The following is a 19,947-nucleotide window of genomic DNA, read 5'->3' as shown; positions in this document are numbered from 1 at the left end:
GAATTGCCTTCTCTTATTTTCTGGCTTGAATCTCCATTTCTCCAGAGAATACAGAGAAGTAACATGGTAATAGGATACCAAAGAAAAGAAAAGAAAAAAGTAAACCTTGAGAAGGAAGGGGGGATATCTTAAATTTTTCTTTCTGGCTTCTTCTGAAACATGGAATTGGTAACAGTTACTCAAAGTAAAACATGCCAGTCTGATGTCAGCTTTTGATAGTTTAAACATTAATTTAGGATTACCTATGAAATGGATGCCACTTTCTGACAACTGAGCATTGATAACCAAGTATAAAAAATATATTTAGCTCTATATTGGGTTGAACCACATGAAATTGCTACTTTAGTGGTCAAAAGGAGTTATCAGCAACTTCATTTGGTTCAACCTACTACTGTACTTTATTGGTAAACTCTAAAGCTACCCTATAAGGACTAACAGTGTGTCAGTCAGAAATTGTTTTGATATAAAATGCACTGAAATAAATACCTCACCATCCTTTTTGAAAGGCAAAATATGTTTTCCACAGAAAAGGAGAAAATATTTCTTCCCAAAATTTCATCACTGAGGTTGCGCCTGCATTTGGCCTACAACTTGACTTGGACAAATTCAGACAGTGGTACAACTGTCTAGGAAGTTAGAAGAACATATAGGGGCAAAAGAAGCTTTTGGGGGAGGGAAAATATTGTTGGGGGAAATTGAAAGTGCCATATGAATTATCAGGATTGTATGATACCCAGCCTTTGCCCTCCAAAACCCACAGCCTCACATACAGCCACAGAGTCCCAGAAGAATTCCTCACCTTCATGCCAAAGGTGAATATAGTAATGACAATTTTCAGTATGAGTGTCAAAGCCAGCTGCCACATTGCACTGTAGACTCCCATGCCAGCCGGTCTGTCGGGCAGTTCACCCCCCTTGCTTGTGTTGAAGTGGTTCTCATAATCACAGAGCTTGGAGGAGTCCAGAAGGCCACAGTCATTAAACAGCTCAGAAATGAGCTCACTTGTACTCATACGTGTGTATTCATTGGGAAAAGCCAGGATGGCAGTGATGGCTGTCACAACAAGTACCTCTACGACAGGATACTTGCCCAACTGAGTGGTCTTTCGCTTCCGACACCAAGCAATGTTTGTGCGGATAAACAGAGCTCCCCACAAACCACCAAATATGCCCAGTAAGATGAATGGCACAAGCTCAAAGAGATGCCATGGGGTATGAAACTCCACATAAAACAGAACCAGGCGGCTGTTCCCAAATGGATTGATGGAGCGCAGAGTAAATGCTGCCACCAAGGCAGCAAAGAAGGAACGCCATAATGTTTTGAGTGGAAAATAGTAGCTGACCTGTAAGAAAGAAGTTGAAAAAGCAAACTCAGTCAATATGCAGAAACCATTTCAGGTGAAAAGTTGGTCTTATAAGCATTAGAGCCAATTTGAGGATGAAAACTGTCCAGGGATTTCTAGTCACCTGGTAAAAGCACTAAGCTGGGCAGAACACCCAGGGACTGTAATGTACATAGATACTATACATTATGTGCAATTATTGTACTGCAATGTATAAAATCCCTGACATAAAAGCACATGCATGTTATACAGACAGTTAAAAGTCATTACCTCTTCAAGGCTGAATAATACTCCACCAATAGGTGCCCCAAAGGCTACAGATACACCAGCTGCTGCTGCAGCTGACAAGACCTACAACCCAAAACTCAAAATTAGCGATAGAATAACACCACTTTCCCACATTTGATCACATTTTTAAAAGGAATGCTAGTGGTTACTAAACACTTAAAAAAAATACCTTTACATGTGCCATATCATCAAAAATGAAGCTCAAACACTGTATGCTTAATTCTAAACACACATACATGGTTCACATGCTTGATCAGGTAAAAGAGCCTTTCCTTTGTCATTAATTTAGGCATGTGCTTTACATAAATTATGCTTACCATCCCCAATACTCCCAAGTCAGTAACTGCATTTGAGTTTGTAGACCTATTCATTCACCACCTAAATGAAGTACTTACAGTGATGTATTTATATAGTACTTTGTAAAGGAATGTTTTTTAAACAAGATATTAAAGGTGGCTCTAATGATACAAAACTGAAGTTACGATTGGCTCACAGCTATTCAGGAGCTGCAAGTATTCGTACAAGAGCTATTCAGGGTTCCCTGTACTATGCATCCTATTCCATGCCCAGTAACCTATGGAAACAGAAATAAGGAAGTGACTAGATTTTGAAGGTAAGAGAAAACCTAAATATGTTTAGGTATGGAAAGGAAAGGGGCTAGGAGGCAGAGAAAGATGAAGAAGCAATCATAGGGGAAGAAGGATAAAGAGGGAAAGAGAAGAGTGATATTGGAGAACACCACCTCTGTGTGTAGGCATGTGTATGCATGTACAAGACAAACACTGGTGATGGCAAACAAAGCAAAATTAACAGAAGAATCGAGTCTTTTCCTTGGATTCTGGTTGCTATGGAAAGAGAAATGATTTGGAAAAGGAAATATTTTAGAGAAAGAGAAAGTTGAACAAAATTAAGTGTTTTGAAGAATAAAAATGTCATTGGCAAAATAAGTAGGCAGGTTTCTCTGGGAGTGTAAGAGGACCCAGGAAAATGATGGGGAGGAAAGAGTGAGATCTCTGGTGTTAGCTGTGAGTCCTTTGATATGCATATCTACAATGGCTTTCATTTGAGAAGGATGAGGACAGTCAACATGCAACTTGAGAAAGGGAATTTCAGTGACTATGTTCAGAGTGAATTAGAAAGAAGAAAGAACCCAGTTTGCTACTTTGCTTTAATTTTATATTGTAGAGTGGAGTCTATCTATGCCCTTCCTTCTCAAGTCTCCATTTTATTCTCAACCATCTGTCCACCTTGACAATGCAACCAGACATAAAAGAGTTGCCGCTGATGGTGAGAATAACAGGAAAAAAATACGTGGAAAGTCTAAATAGGCAAAAGCAAGTAAATTTAAGATTCAGATACAGTCATGCACCACATAACTACTTTTCAGTCAAAGACGGGCGGCAACTAAGACTGGTCTTATATGATTATAATACTGTATTTTTTCTGTCCCTTTTCTATGTTTAGATACACAAATACTTAGTGCCTTTATTTCTCAGAACATATTATTCCCATGGTTAAGTGACGCATGACTGTATTCATGTGAGTCTAGTCAAAGAAATATATGGCATCTATACAGAAAAACAACCAAATCAAACTCCCCTCTTATAAGGAACTATTTGAACAAAAATGCCAATTTTATGGAATGAAAGTAACTAGCAATCTGTAATTTCAAATTCGCCCCCGCGTATGCAAAACCAGCAACACGCAACACTCTACTCTTGCCCATTAAAATGTTTTTCTCAATTCTTTAGCTTCTGATGTACATTATTCCCGTTCAACAACCTCACCAATTTAACACTTCTTTACATCCCTCTACCCCATTACAGGTACCTAAACAATCTACTCAGATTTCCCCATCTCTCTCCCACTAGCCTTCCTCTCCTTTATAACTGTTCCAGGAACTTTCCCCTTTGAACTATCAAAATGTATTCCATATTTGAAATCTCAACATCTTTTGAGTTTCCTTCTAGGTCTTGTGGTTAATCTTTTTTTGTTTTCAGAAGAAATCACCAGGCTTCAGTTTTGTGAAAAACCCTTTCTAATGAAATGACATTGCTCTTGACCCATTCCATATGTGATTTCTTTGTAATTCAAGAAAATAAAGCAAAAGCCATTATTTTTTTAGGTCCTTAATTATAGCAAGACAAAAGTAACCACTGACTTGGAACACTTTTTAAAAATGTTCCTCCTCCTCAAAAGAGCGTTCATTGGCAACTGCATAAGCATGAAAACAACTACAGAGATGTGGGACTAATTTAGCTGGGCTGAGGCAGAAGGCAGAGAAAGGTCCAATACATAGAGAAACTAATTCAAGTGTGTCATTAGGCAGAAATAAAAAATGAAAAAGCTGACATCTAAAACACACACTGTACTTATATTTATTTACTCTTCCACAGGAATAAACAACTTATTTAAAATCTATTATTTTTGCAACTTATTTTGTAACAGAAGCAACACATTCTTGAATTATATATTATATATATAATAAAAAGTTCAAGTCCTTACTTCTCCTACTACCACTTCACTCTCCCACTCACCAGAAGTAGATAATTTTAACAGTTTGGCATTAAAGCACTTTCTAGATATTTTCTAAATGAATATATACACACTTTTTAAAAACATTAATTGAAGTATACTACATACATTATTCAGAAACTTGCTTTTTAAATATAACAGTGTTTTATAACCAGCACTCCATGTCAATATATAGGGTTATCACATTCTTTTTAATGGTTTCATGATATTCTATAGTATGAATAGAATACTGTTTATTTGATCAGTCACTATTGATGGACATTTGGTTGCTTCAGTTTTCCACTGTGTTGACAAATGCTGCACTGACTATCTCTATACACCTTTGTGCGCACACATGCTAGGATGTCTGTAGGATAAATTACCAGAAGTAGAATTGCCAAAGAATACTTGTATTAACATTGGTAGAATCCCAAATTCTCACCCTTAAGATTATACCATTTATGCTCTCACCAAAAAGAAACTCTTAAGGCAATTTGTTATTACCTCTCTGCGCTTGGCTTCATTCTTCCTGTATTTGTTGAAGCAGTGGCATAGGATGTTCCCACAGCAGCAAGCCACGTGCACTAGGGGGCCCTCTTTGCCCAGGCTCAAGCCAGATGACACTGCCAGCACCAAGGTGATGGTTTTGATAACCAGGGTCCACTTACCCAAATAGCCCCTAATAATGAAACCACTCAAGATAGTTTTTATCTGTAGGTCAAACACAGAGAGATTGAATATAGACTGAGGAAGTCAACAAGGCTAAGAAGCAAAAATCTGGACCTCATTATAGAAACTGTACCTTTTGAACAAGTGATATAAACGTTTGACCTATAATGATCCCAGTTTGAGAGGGAACGCAGCAGCCCAAGAAAGCAAGAACTGTTCTTCAAGCTTTCATGTTCCCCTTTTCTGGGGGGAGGCCAGTGATAGCTGGGCAAGGGTATATCATAAGCATGAGAGAGTGTGTATATGGATAAGGGGGAGGCAGAGAAGGAGGGATAGGCGTTTTCCTTACTTTACAAAAATAGTGGCCCAAGAGGCATGTTCTTAGAGGGCAAGGTAAATGTCCCTGAAACAACCTTTTTTTTTTTTTTTTTTTTTTTTTTGAGACAGAGTCTCGCTGTGTTGCCCAGGCTAGAGTGAGTGCCGTGGCGTCAGCCTAGCTCACAGCAACCTCAAACTCCCAGGCTTAAGTAATCCTACTGCCTCAGCCTCCCAAGTAGCTGGGACTACAGGCATGCGGCCACCATGCCCAGCTAATTTTTTCTATATATATATTAGTTGGCCAATTAATTTATTTCTATTTATAGTAGAGACGGGGTCTCGCTCTTGTTCAGGCTGGTTTCGAACTCTTGACCTCAAGCAATCCGCCCGCCTCGGCCTCCCAGAATGCTAGGATTACAGGCGTGAGCCACCGCGCCCGGCCCTGAAACAACCTTAAAGGTTATATATAGTCTTGATTCCCTGATAAAGAAATCTGTAACTATTACTTGGTCAGGAAACAGACAGGGAGAGAGGGGGAAGGTCATCATGGTAACTAAAATGTTAATGGTTTCAGTCACTGTCAAGCAATCTAAGCCAAAAGTAGTTAAAAATAGGGTTTTAACCATCCCCCTTCTAGCCTAAATCATATTATGGAAATGTAGCAAAGTGGTTTTATTTCTTCTGCTCTAACAAAGCTGATGATACCCCTACTTTTTCAGGTCAGAATCTTGGGATTTACCCTGGGAGCTTCTTAGATAGGGAGCAGGGAAAGTCTTCAGGAGTTTAGGTCAGTAGGAACCTTCAGGAGGCTTAGATCAATACCCTTTAATTTCCAGGTGGCCAAGGCTGAAGGTAGAAGACTTGAGGAAAGACCTAAAGAGGCTTTAAATGGTCTCAGGATCTAAACCTGCTTAATATTCATCAAATTGTGGTATATGTTGGAATATACATTAAAAGATTTTAACCAAAAAGAATTCATATTGTTACCATTTATAAACCATTTTAAGAGACTCACCTCAGGGATTCCGGAGCCACAGGCATAAGGAGCGAACACCTTGACAAGAGATACAGCAAGGAAGGCAAATAGAAGAGCCCAGAGGACGTACATGAAATAATTGACTATGTAGGCAAAGGCTCCCTAGAACAGGGGGGAAAAGAAGATTGTTTTAGCCTAGACAGACTCAGTGAGACATTGCAGCTCTTCAGTCATGGTTTTTCAGGAGAGAAGGTCAGAAAGAAAAAGACCAAGATAAAATTGCTGAAGATGTTTCTTTCCAGATTGCCAGCATATCAAATACTGATACACAGTCAGGTCACTTGGTGCTGAAAAAGAGATGCTTTGCTGCACCCAAAGTACACTTACTAGGGATTATAAGGATGGACAAGGAGGAGGAGCAAACTGAAGACCCTGAAACAAAACTCACTTCGTATACGAGTGCTTTGATAGGTTTTGTAGTCAAATGTATATGACTCCTTGTCAATTTTACCAAGTCTTTTTTTTTTTTTTTTTGAGACAGAGTCTTGCTTTGTTGCCCAGGCTAGAGTGAGTGCCGTGGTGTCAGCCTAGCTCACAGCAACCTCAAACTCCTGGGCTCAAGCAATCCTTCTGCCTCAGCCTCCCGAGTAGCTGGGACTACAGGCATGTGCCACCATGCCCGGCTAATTTTTTCTATATATATTAGTTGGCCAATTAATTTCTTTCTACTTATACTAAAGACAGGGTCTTGCTCTTGCTCAGGCTGGTTTTGAACTCCTGACCTCGAGCGATCTGCCCGCCTCGGCCTCCCAGAGTGCTAGGAATTACAGGCATGAGCCACCACATATGGTCACTACCAACAGTCTTAAGACCTTGGTAACCCATTCCCCATCACCCCCCCCTTTTTCTTTTGGAATGGCTGAGCCTTGGCTACACATTCAAAGTGAAGACCAGATCTAAAGTTCCATGAAATCTACCTTTGGCTATCTACCTTATTGTCAAATTTTCACAAGGAGGTTCCAATAACAAAATGCCTGGGTGCTGTTTTTTTCTTTTTATAGAATATATGATATTTAAGGTAAGCAACATGATGTTTTATATACATATACATAATGATTACTATAGTCAAATGAACTTACATATCCATCACCTTCCATAGCTACCCTTGTGTGTGTGATAAGAGCAACCAAAATCTACTCTAACAAATTCTCAGTATACAATATTACTAACTATAATCCTGTTGCACATTACATCTCTAGACTTATTCATCCTACCTAACTGCAAATGTGTACCCTTTGGCCTACTTCTCTCCATTTCTTCCTCCCCCCACCCCAGCTAACCACCATTCTATTCTCTGTTTCTATTTAATTAAACATTTTTTTTTAGATTCCACATATAATGACTACATCTTTGAGAGAATTTTGCTACCACAGACTCAGCAATAACTATGCAAGTAGAAACCTTTGGGCCCTGACAAAGCCAGATATTCCAAAGAATAAAATGGCAACAGCTATTTTTAAAAGAGAGAGAATATATTTTGAGACTATTCTCCTATGATAATGAAATCTAGTTTTGACCACCAGTAAAGATTCACCAACATCAAAGGGCTTGCACATAGCCATGCCTTACAAAAAAGCAGTTTTGAACATTAGGAGGTTATGCTTGCTGGTAGAATTATTAGCAGTTGAAACTCACTCAAATTACATGAAATATAAAACTCAATGGACTCTGACTTTTCAAAATATAAAGCACTATTAAAATAATTCATTGACCTAGACAAAGAGAACCAGAATGGCTAGATTTTTTTCTGAATTGTAAGTTTGATACAGGTTTTCCATTATCTTAGTCCCTGGAGGAAAAAAATAATTGCTATTTCTTTGCCTTTCAAATGTAGCTAAGGAGGAAGACTTCAGAGGTAGGAAACGGAGAGAGAAATGGAATATAAGGGAAAGTAACTATAACTGGCCAGAGGCAGAGACCAGGAGGTCAAATTCTTGGCTTTTGGAGGCTTCATAAAACCTAGAAGACCCTTTCCCCAGGCAAGGATTTCATTCATAAAAAGGAGAGCAAGAGAAAGTTGTCACTCAAGCAAATCTCAAGCTCCAGTTTGAAATTGACTATTGTAACACTTATATACACACACAGCTATAAAGGGGTAGCATGAGGAAGCCTCATAGTGACAGTCAAGTAAATTTGACTGTGGTGGTTACACAAATCTATGCATGGGATAAAATTGCAGAGAACTATGTGCAAACACACACACACACATACACACACAAATCAGTGTGTGTAAAACTGGCAAAATAAAGCCTGTGGATTGTACCTATACCAATTTCCTGGTTTTGCTACTGTACTAAAGTTATGCAAGATGTTGCCATTGAGGGAGGCTGAGTGGGTACTGGGGACCTCCTTGTACATTTTTTGCAACTTCCTATGAATTTGTAATTACTTTAAAAATAAAAATGACCAAAAAAGGCAAGGGAAACATATATACTCCCCCTGAGTTGCAGGGCTTCTCAAATTTTTCTATCCAAATTATCCTAATCTAGGAGAGTGAATAGAGATATCCAGGCATAGAGTGGGGTACCTGGGATCAGAGCTAAAACAGAGATATTGTTTTTTTCTTAACAAACATGGAAATTCTGCATTCCATATTTAAATGGGTATTTATATTTAGTTTTTGAAAAAATATTTCCTCCAAATATTCAGGAAAAACTGATACTCTGGGAAGGCACACAATGTTTATCCTATGGATTCACCTAGCCTCTGGCATACCCCAGTTTGAGGAGCACAGACCTAAACTCTCTCAAACATACAGCATCTATCTACCCCTTTAATTGAACCCTTTCCTCAAGGCAAATATGCATAGTCATATATGTACATAAATACTCCTATTTATAACTTTATTATTTTCCTATTCTCCTTTACCGTTGGCTGATTATGTGTGAGTACATGTGCACATGCCACCTCAAATTGTGGACCAAGGTAATAAAAATAAAATTTTAAAGTGCAAACATATATCCTAGTCTTGTCTCCCTCACTTTACCTATCTTAGTTGGTAGAAGTCAGAGTGAAGTAGGAGTTGAGAGTCTTTTGTTTTGTGTGCTTTTGTTTTCAGTGGGAGAGATCTAACAAATAATTGAGTGGTAAGAGAAAGGTAAGAAACTAAAAAGCAAAGTTACTTTCACATCAAAAAAACGTATGCTAGAAGACAAGGACAAATGAAAACATTGGTTTGATCACAAAATGGGACAATGGGCAATTTTATTCCTGGGTTTCTGTTATTTTGATGTGGAACTTATCACAATTTTTTTAATGTTCTAATGTAATGCTCAGGGAAAAATCACTTATGGTGTCTATATGATAAATACATTTTTAACTCTCTTTATCCTTCATTAGAAATTATAGCTTACCTGTTGGCTGCCTTCAACATCTCTACTAAAATTATTAGGGAAAGATAAATTCAGTCACACTGTGTTCTAATAACTAAGAAAAAACATCAGGCTTATTTAAAACAAACAAACAAACGTTTTAAATATAAGCATCAAACAACTCCACATGTCAGAAGAGATGGAAATACAGCTGCACTTAAACCACAGAGAAAGGCAGCTGGTACTGGTTCCCTTTTTGTGAAAAGGAAAATGGGAGGAGATTCCACAATTGCTGTGAGTACAGTATAAGAAATGAAATAAATGTAAGAATAAAATTCAGTAGTTCAGAAATCATTACTACATGTTACCTCATCCGTGCTGATGATAAGCTGGGACCAGCTATTCCACTCTGGGCATTTGTCTCTGTCTTCAAAGGTAACATGTTCAGAGTTCCAGCAACAATGCTCATGGTTAAACCAGAATCCCCCTGTGCATATACCTTCTTTTAAGTCTGTCATCCAATGAGCAGAGATGTCTATCAAACCAGCTAAAGAACCTGATTTGTGAGGAGGGAGGGAAAGGGCAAAGTTCAATTCAATCTTTAAAACTCGGTTCTTCGGTAATCAGAATAAGCTTTGTCAGAGAAAATGAGGGAAAAGGAATCCAAATAACAAGCACATACCTTCCCATTCCACATGCAACCTCTTTCAAATTGTATGTTTGCTTGACTTTCACTTATTACTTCTGCATTAAACAATGGTGTGTGTAGAATTTTTACATAGAAGGGACTTAGGGAAAGCAAAATGGGTGGATGGGAGCGAGAGACTAGAGGCTTTGTCTTTAATCTGAATTAACAGGGCAAAGACACTGCGCTGACTTCCAGTTTATGAATACTGACCCATAAAGACAGTCAAGTTTATTAAATATTATTTTATTCTCACTATATACACAATTAAGGGGATGTGAATTGCCTCAAATAAATTCTATGATATTTATTTGAGATGGATTGGGAAGGAGAGCTGACAAAGACTATGGGGAGAAGGGCTAAGCCTTGACAGCAAAATTGTGCACCATGGACAAGAGAATATGAGCAATGGCAGGAAGGCATTCTTGGCTAAGGGAATTGAATTCATCAAAGCATAAACAGCAATGTGTAGACATGTTGAAGCCTCCTGAACCTAGGACATGAACATTCTGAAGTTTTCTTAGTGAGAAGGAACAAACACAGTATCATACACAGAACATTTACCAAAGAAAATTAGGAAGAAATGAATAGTGGACTGGGGCACTCATGCACTGTGGCTAGTAGACTGATAGGGTTAAGACAGTTAGAGAGCTTTAGATTCTGGCCTTCTCATCATTTCTGCCATCCAGATGAAGAAACTCTGGCAAAAAGAAATTAAATAGCCCAGAATCGTGCTTCAGGGAAATAGTAAAGCCATCATAAAATTCACAGCCCCTGAATTCCCAGACTGTTCCTGCATTCAAACACACTGCTTCTATTGTTGCTCTCCAATGCTTAAAAACAAAATACTCTGTGTGTACGAGGGAAAGAAAAATATTCACTAACCACCTAGTGACAAGAAATACATTAAAAAGTTGATGATATTACACCAGTATTCCAATAGGCAGGAGGCCATGTCGTGTGTATGTTTTGGTAGGTGCTAAAAGTATTAACACAGGTTATTTATATACTTAAAGAACCTAGTCAAATCTAACACATTGTTTGACATATATTCTTGGCCACTCCAGCCCCCAGACTTCTCTGCACTTACTGCCTGGATTTAGCAAATTACCATAATGTTATGTAGTTTGGCCTGTTCTTTGGTTGTTTCATGTATGCATGCCTTATTTTACCTAAAATTTTTACCCTCAATCCTGTCTTCCCTTCTCTTCTTACCTCTCTCTTCCTCCTTCACCCACCCAATCGGCTCATTCTTCTCTGATTACACATTTTATTAGGCTTCCCCAACCCTAAAGAATAAAATGCTGTCCCTTGCCCTTGTTAACCATTTCAAACTTTTGCCCTTCCTCTTCCAATGAATACCAAAATTTCCACACTGGTTGCCTTCCCTTTAAATCTTGCTCCTGATATTTATCTGAGATGGCTATTCAAGGTTATTGATGTGCTCCTAACTGCTAGGTTGTATAACTTTTTCTCAACCATCTTCTTTCTCCTTAGCCCTTCTGCAATACTTGGCATCACAGACCACTCAGTCTATTATTAGCCAGCTCCAAACTGGCCAGACCATGTTCTCTCTCCCGTAAGAGCCACAGGGAGCAGAGTTAACACTCTAGGCCATGAGTTGGCAAACTATGACCCAAGTGGCCTACCCTCTATATATGTAAATAAAGTTTTCCTGGTCACAGTCAGGCTCCTTTGTTTACCTATTGTCTACAGCTGCTTTGGGGCCACATTGAAGAGTAGAGCAGGTGCAGAGACCACTTGGACCCCAAATCCTAAAATATTTACTATCCAGCCCCTTTACAAAAAAAGTCTACCAATTCCTATCCTAGAAAATATTTGAAAACCCAGCTATAGATGAGCCATTCCTCATTTGCTGCAGTCATTTTCTACTCCATGGCTCCCAATTATCTCTCGGTAACAGTGACAGCAGCAGCATTAATAATTGAGTGCTGTGCTAGTAAGTGCTGTTGTGTGCTACCTCTCATTTAATGCAAACTTTATTATCTCCATTTTACTGATCAGTAAACTAAAGCTTCCAGGCCTTAAGAAACTTGCCAAAAGCCACAAAACTAGCAAGTAGTAGGCTGGGATTCAAATCCAAGCAACCTAAAACTAGAGCCTATGCTGCTAACTACTATTTTATCCCCTTCACCTCTAGGTTTCCTACCTAACTTCCCCTTCAGCTCAAGATTCCTGATCTTCCCAGGCCCCATCCTTTCATGCCATCAGGACATACCTCTTGGCACCTATGCCTGGTATCGTTGGCGCTCTGCTTCCCCCATAGGAGGGGAAGCCTGCTTGGGAACTTGCTTGAAAGCTGTATTTACACAGCAAGTATACTATTCTTAGTGAAATTATATATTATTTGGAGCGGTAGGGGGGGGGTTGATGGAGTTTACAGGAAAAGGTGGCACTATCCTACCTCTCAACCACTATGAAAGAATGAGATATAGCAGTATCAGCCATATCTTACATGTTTTTCTATACCACAAAAGAGAGCAGATCAGGGGTGGGGAACCTGCTGCCTTAAGAATCCAATTCGAATTCAGTCAAAAGGCCACACTTAAGGATTTAGAAGGCCACATGTGGCCTTAAAGCTGCAAGTTCCCCACCCCTAGAGTAGATGTTTAAGAAACATCTACAAAATGTCTTAGGAATTCCTCTTCTGCATCTTCTCTCCTAAATCCTATGCAGTATGTGTTTTTTTTTTTAAAAAAAAAAAAAGGGGCGGAGCAAGATGGCGGACGAATAACACCGCCAGACAGAGGGTCTCTGCAGAAAAGACCAATTCTAGCAGAAACTAGAGGAAAGAAGCAAGAAGACGAGCATACAGCGGACAAGGGCCGGAAGGAGGGGTACCTGAGACCCCGGGAGACTCCACGGGAGGAGGCTGCGGAGGAGAACTGGAGGCTGAGACCACCGGAGCAGCCCGGAGACCAGCGGCAAGGGTAGGTGGATTTGCTGTTTCCCCTCCCCTGCATTCGGGACTGCTGGTGGGCTCCCCAGCGGATGGAGAGACCTGCGGACATCAGCCCAGAGACTGCCGCCGCCTGCCAACGGTGAGCCTGTAGCAGACGTGGCACCAGGTTCCCAACTTCCTCCGGGCACCTCCGTGTGCACGGACCCGAGCCGCGTGGCAGGCGCCATATTGCCTCCTCCTCCCCTCCACCGACCCTACCCGCGGCTGCCCAGAGAGACAATACAGCCACCAGCCGGAGGCACCTCCAGGGAACGGGACCCTCCCGTTTGGGACCCCGCCCGCCCTCCCAGGTGCTGCTGGCACCGTGTTCCCAGGAAAACAGTGCCGACTCAGAGGCTGAGAGACATAGACCCAGCTTGGGCTCCCTGTGGGTGAATTAGGACCGGAAATCCTCTCCCTGGTGGGAATACAGTTTGAACTCTGGGACCCAGAGGTCGGACCTGCAGACCAGATCCCCTGCACCGAGGGCTAGCATTGCCCGGGGCACAGAAGGGTTATACGTGAACAGCCTACTGAGGGCTGTGTGCCTCCAGGGGCGGATCGGCGCCCTAGAGGACAACCCTCCTCCCAGGAGGAGGCCATGCGCCCAACCCAGGTGGCGTTCCTGTGCAGGGAACCTCCCCGCCGGCACCACAGTCCGGGGAGGCCTGGTGGCTTGTGGTCTGGCCTGCTGGCAGAGGCCCAGGAGTAGCTGCAGAGTTGGGGAGGGTGGAAAGAAGCTAGGCCTGCTGCAGACTGCGAGTCTCAGACAGCCCCACCCCCACACCCAGACTTTCTGGCTGAGCGGGACCATTCCAGCCCCGCCCTGACAGCTTTCCCTGGAAGCTGAGGACAGAACTTTGACCCCTGCTAACGGCCTGAGGGCAGGCTTATCCACCCCAGCTCCGCCCAGAACGAGAGCTGATAACAGGACTCAAAATCAACACCATAGCCTGTTCCTCCAAGCAAACGCCACCTACTGACAGGGACGGCATCTTGCACAGCCTTTCCACGGCACCCACTGACTCAATATACAGGGAGTGGTCCAATTTCACCCACAGGCACCACCTAACGCCTCAGAAACTAAACAAGGTGTGTGAATACCCAAACAATAACCTAAGGAAAGAAACAACAACTCATCGACATGGGAAGAAATCAGCGAAAGAACTCAGGAGAACTCAGGAGAATATGAAGAACCAAACAGAAAACACACCCCCAAGGAGGAGCACCAGCCCCCTAGAAACGGACACCGACCAAAATCAGGCAACCAATATGACAGAAAAGGAATTTCGTATGTGGATCATAAGAACACTCACCCAGCTGCAACAACAACTCAATAACCAACACCAAGAAAACACAAAAAACCTCCAAGAAATGGAACAAAGGTTCAACAAAGAGATTGACACAGTGAAGAAAACTTTAACCGAAGTCCTGGAGATGAAGAATCAACTCAGAGAACTACAAAATACTGTGGAAAGTCTCAAGAACAGGGTAGATCAAGCAGAAGAAAGAATCTCAGAGCTTGAAGATAACACCTTCCAATTAAATAAATCAGTCACAGAAATACAACAGAGAAACAAGAGAAAAGACCAAAGCCTACAAGAGCTGTGGGATTATGTGAAAAAACCTAACGTGAGGGTCATAGGTTTAGCCGAAGGGGAGGAAGACAACACTCAAGGGCTGGACAAGCTTTTTGAAGATATAATAGAGGAAAATTTCCCAGGCCTTGCTCAAAATCTTGATATACAAGTTCAAGAAGCCCAGAGGACCCCTGGGAGATTCAATGCAAACAGGAAGACGTCACGTCATGCAGTCATCAGACAGACCAAAGTATCAACTAAAGAGGCCCTTCTAAGAGCTGTAAGACAAAAGAAGCAAGTGACATACAAGGGAAAGCCAATTCGAATAACATCAGACTTCTCTAATGAGACTTTACAAGCAAGGAGAGACTGGGGCCCCATTCTCACTCTTTTGAAACAAAACAATGCCCAGCCTAGAATATTATTCCCTGCAAAACTAAGCTTCATATATGAAGGAGAAATAAAAACATTCTCAGACAAGCAAAGGCTCAGAGAATTCACCAAGACAAGACCAGCCCTACAAGAAGTACTTAAAACAGCGTTATGCACGGAACATCATAATAATAATCCACGGATATAAAAATAACCAAAACCCAAAGATATTAAAGGCCAGATATTACAATGGCTCAAGACAGAAATCATAGCAACAACATCCAACCCAACAGAATGATCAGTAATCTACCTTACCTATCAGTTCTCTCAATAAATGTGAATGGCTTAAACTCTCCACTCAAGAGACATAGGCTGGCTGAATGGATAAGAAAATACAGGCCAAGTATATGCAGTCTTCAGGAAACACATCTAACCTGCAAGGATGTATACCGACTAAAAATAAAAGGGTGGAGATCAGTATTCCAAGCAAATAGAAGCCAAAAGAAGGCTGGTGTGGCAGTTCTAATTTCAGACGATTTAGTTTTTAAACCAACAAAAGTAGGAAAAGACAAAGAGGGTCATTATATAATGGTGAAGGGCACAGTCCAACAAGAAGAGATAACAATTTTAAATATATATGCACCCAACTTAGGTGCACCCAGATTCATAAAGCAAACCTTACTGGAGCTAAGCAAATGGATTAATAGCAACTCCATAATCGCCGGAGATTTCAACACCCCACTGACGGCACGAGACAGATCTTCCAAACAGAAAATTAATAAAGAAATAATGGACTTAAACAAAACTCTAGAACAATTGGGTCTGACAGACATCTACAGAACATTCTACCCAAAATCCACTGAATATACGTTCTTCTCATCAGCTCACGGGACATTCTCTAAGATTGACCATATCCTAGGACACAAAGAAAATCTCAAGAAATTTAAAAAAATAGAAATCATACCATGTACCTTCTCAGATCACAGTGGAATAAAACTAGAAATCAACCCTAACAGAAACCCACATTTCTACACAAAAACGTGGAAATTAAACAACCTCCTACTAAATGATTACTTCGTAAATGAAGAAATCAAGACGGAAATAAAAAACTTCTATGAAGAAAACGACAATGGAGAGACAAGTTATCAACTCCTCTGGGACACAGCTAAAGCAGTTCTGAGAGGAAAGTTTATCTCCATAAATGCCTATAACCAAAAGGCAAGAAGATCACAAATAGACAATCTACTGAAACGACTCAAAGAGCTGGAAAAAGAAGAACAGACCAACCCCAAACCCAGCAGAAGAAGTGAAATCAACAAGATCAAATCAGAACTAAACGAAATTGAAAACAGGAAAGCTATTCAGGAGATTAATAAAACAAAAAGTTGGTTCTTTGAAAAAATAAACAAGATTGACACGCCATTGGCTAAGCTAACGAAAAGCAGAAAAGAGAAATCTCTAATAAGCTCCATCAGGAATAAAAAAGGAGATATCACAACTGATCCCAAAGAGATACAAGATACAATTTATGAATACTACAAAAATCTTTATGCACACAAACTGGAAAATGTGGAGGAAATGGACAAATTTCTAGAAACACACAGCCTCCCTAGGCTCAACCAGGAAGAAATAGATTCCCTGAACAAACCAATCTCAACAGCTGAAATAGAAACAGCAATTAAAAATCTCCCTAAAAAGGAAAGTCCCGGTCCAGATGGCTTCACACCTGAATTTTACCATACTTACAAAGAAGAACTAGTACCTATCTTACAGAAACTATTCCACAACATCGAGAAGAACGGAAACCTCCCCGACACCTTTTATGAAGCAAATATTACTCTGATACCAAAACCAGGAAAGGATGCAACAAAAAAAGAAAACTACAGACCAATATCCCTAATGAATATAGATGCAAAAATTTTCAACAAAATCATAGCTAACCGAATCCAGACACTTATCAAAAAAATAATCCACCACGACCAAGTGGGCTTCATCCCAGGGATGCAGGGATGGTTTCAACATACGTAAATCTATAAATGCAATTCACCACATAAACAGAAGCAAAAACAAAGACCACATGATTCTTTCAATAGATGCAGAAAAAGCTTTTGACAAAATTCAACACCCTTTCATGATACGAACACTTAAGAAAATAGGCATAGAAGGGACATACCTAAAAATGATACAAGCCATATATGACAGACCCATAGCCAACATCATACTGAATGGGGAAAGATTGAAATCATTCCCACTTAGAACTGGAACCAGACAAGGCTGCCCACTATCTCCACTTCTGTTCAACATAGTGCTGGAAGTCTTGGCTACAGCAATCAGACAGGAAAATGGAATCAAAGGTATCCAAATAGGGGCAGAAGAGATCAAACTTTCACTGTTTGCTGATGATATGATATTGTATCTAGAAAACCCCAAGGATTCAACCAAGAAACTCCTGGAACTGATCAATGAATTTAGTAAAGTCTCAGGATACAAAATTAATACACAGAAATCAGAGGCATTCATATACGCCAACAACAATCTAATTGAGAACCAAATCAAAGACTCAATTCCCTTCACAATAGCAACAAAGAAATTAAAGTACCTAGGAATATATTTAACCAAAGAGGTAAAAGACCTCTACAGGGAGAACTATGAAATACTGAGGAAGGAAATAGCAGAGGATGTAAACAGATGGAAATCCATACCATGCTCGTGGATCCGCAGACTCAATATCATCAAAATGTCTATACTACCCAAACTGATCTACAGATTCAATGCAATACCTATTAAAATCCCATCAGCATTCTTCACAGATATAGAAAAAATAATTTTACGCTTCGTATGGAACCAAAGAAGACCCCGAATATCAAGAGCAATTCTAGGCAACAAAAACAAAATGGGAGGCATTAATATGCCAGATATCAAACTATACTACAAAGCCATAGTAATTAAAACAATATGGTATTGGCACAAAAATAGGAATATTGACCAGTGGAACAGATGTGAGAATCCTGATATAAAACCATCCTCATATAGCCATCTCATCTTTGACAAAGCAGACAAAAACATACGCTGGGGAAAAGAATCCCTCTTCAATAAATGGTGCTGGGAAAACTGGATAGCCACCTGTAGAAGGCTAAAACAGGACCCACACCTTTCACCTCTCACAAAAACCAACTCACGCTGGATAACAGACTTAAACCTAAGATATGAAACTATTAGAACTCTAGAGGAAAAAGTTGGAAACACTCTCCTAGACATCGGCCTGGGCAAAGAGTTTATGAAGAAGTCCCCAAAGGCAATCACAGCAGCAACAAAAATAAATAAATGGGACATGATCAAACTACAAAGCTTCTGCACAGCCAAAGAAATAGTCATGAAAGTAAACAGACAACCTACAGAATGGGAGAAAATTTTTGCATCCTATGCATCCGATAAGGGACTGATAAGTAGAATATACTTAGAACTCACGAAAATTAGGAAGAAAAAATCAAATAACCCCATTAAAAAGTGGGCAAAGGACTTGAACAGAAACTTTTCTAAAGAAGACAGAAGAATGGCCAACAAACATATGAAGAAATGCTCAACATCTCTAATCATCAGGGAAATGCAAATCAAAACCACAATGAGATATCACTTAACCCCAGTGAGAATGGCCTTTATCAAAAAATCTCCAAACAATAAATGCTGGCGTGGTTGCGGAGAGAGAGGAACACTCCTACACTGCTGGTGGGACTGCAAACTAGTTCAACCTCTGTGGAAAGCAATATGGAGATACCTTAAAGCGATACAAGTGAATCTACCATTTGATCCAGCAATCCCATTGCTGGGCATCTACCCAAATGATCCAGTGACACTCTACAAAAAAGACACCTGCACTCGAATGTTTATAGCAGCACAATTCATAATTGCAAGGCTGTGGAAACAGCCCAAGTGCCCATCAATCAAAGAATGGATTAATAAAATGTGGTATATGTACACCATGGAGTACTATTCAGCTCTAAGAAACAATGGTGATATAGCACACCTTGTATTTTCCTGGTTAGAGCTGGAACCCATACTACTAAGTGAAGTATCCCAAGAATGGAAAAACAAGCACCAGATATATTCTCCAGCAAACTGGTATTAACTGAGTAGCACCTAAGTGGACACATAGGTGCTACAGTAATAGGGTATTGGGCAGGTGGGAGGGGGGAGGGGGGCGGGCATATACATACATAGTGAGTGAGATGTGCACCATCTGGGGGATGGTCATGATGGAGACTCAGACTTTTGGGGGGAGGGGGGGAAATGGGCATATATTGAAACCTTAAAATCTGTACCCCCATAATATGCCAAAATAAAAAAAATAATTAAAACCAAAAAAAAAAAAAAAAAAAGAAAAGACAGTCTCCAACAGAAGAGCTCTCTTCCTCAAGCACCAAAATGCAGTGCTAACTTCATCTCAAAAATGCATATGGTATTTTATAGTACACAAAATGCATTTAGATGCACGTCCTCATTTATTTAAGGTAGATGATGCAGGTATTAGTACTCCCTTACAAATAGGAACATCAGGCTTCCAAAAGGTTCACCAGCAATTCATTTCAGGTAGGAAAACAGGAAAACACAACACTCAACTCAGTTCATGACTTGGGGGAGACACACATCACAATTTTAGATTTGTTCTGAAAACTAACATAGTTTACCATACCTGATAAAAGCCCAATAAGGAGCATCAACAACCAGCCAGAAAAAGCATCACTCACACTGTGAATTAAGGCCCATGTTGACTCTTTGCTTTTATTGGTAATCTGGGGGAAAATGAGAAAACATTGGTTTACTACACATATCCTTTTTTCACTTCAAAATTGCTCAATAAAGAAATACAAAG

At 40.2% G+C, this 19,947-nt stretch overlaps 1 protein-coding gene across 3 annotated transcripts in view; it reads right to left on the bottom strand.

Moving 5' to 3' along the window:
- The window catches only part of CLCN5 (chloride voltage-gated channel 5), a 191,197-nt gene that overhangs the window by 10,941 nt on the left and 160,309 nt on the right, over positions 1–19,947 (bottom strand). For all 3 annotated transcript variants that reach the window (XM_020284855.2, XM_020284857.2, XM_012756949.3), the window contains 6 exons: positions 19,768–19,867; positions 9,847–10,034; positions 6,147–6,269; positions 4,649–4,855; positions 1,613–1,693; positions 800–1,342 (listed from right to left, as the gene is read on the bottom strand). In XM_020284855.2, the coding sequence (XP_020140444.1) occupies positions 800–1,342; positions 1,613–1,693; positions 4,649–4,855; positions 6,147–6,269; positions 9,847–10,034; positions 19,768–19,867 (1,242 nt within the window). The remainder of the gene's footprint in view (positions 1–799; positions 1,343–1,612; positions 1,694–4,648; positions 4,856–6,146; positions 6,270–9,846; positions 10,035–19,767; positions 19,868–19,947) is intronic.

This window comes from Microcebus murinus, chromosome X, assembly GCF_040939455.1.
Source record: "Microcebus murinus isolate Inina chromosome X, M.murinus_Inina_mat1.0, whole genome shotgun sequence".
Classification (NCBI taxonomy): domain Eukaryota; kingdom Metazoa; phylum Chordata; class Mammalia; order Primates; family Cheirogaleidae; genus Microcebus; species Microcebus murinus.
The sequence above is the reverse complement of the archived record's forward strand: the minus strand, read 5'-3'. Positions and strand labels throughout refer to the sequence as shown.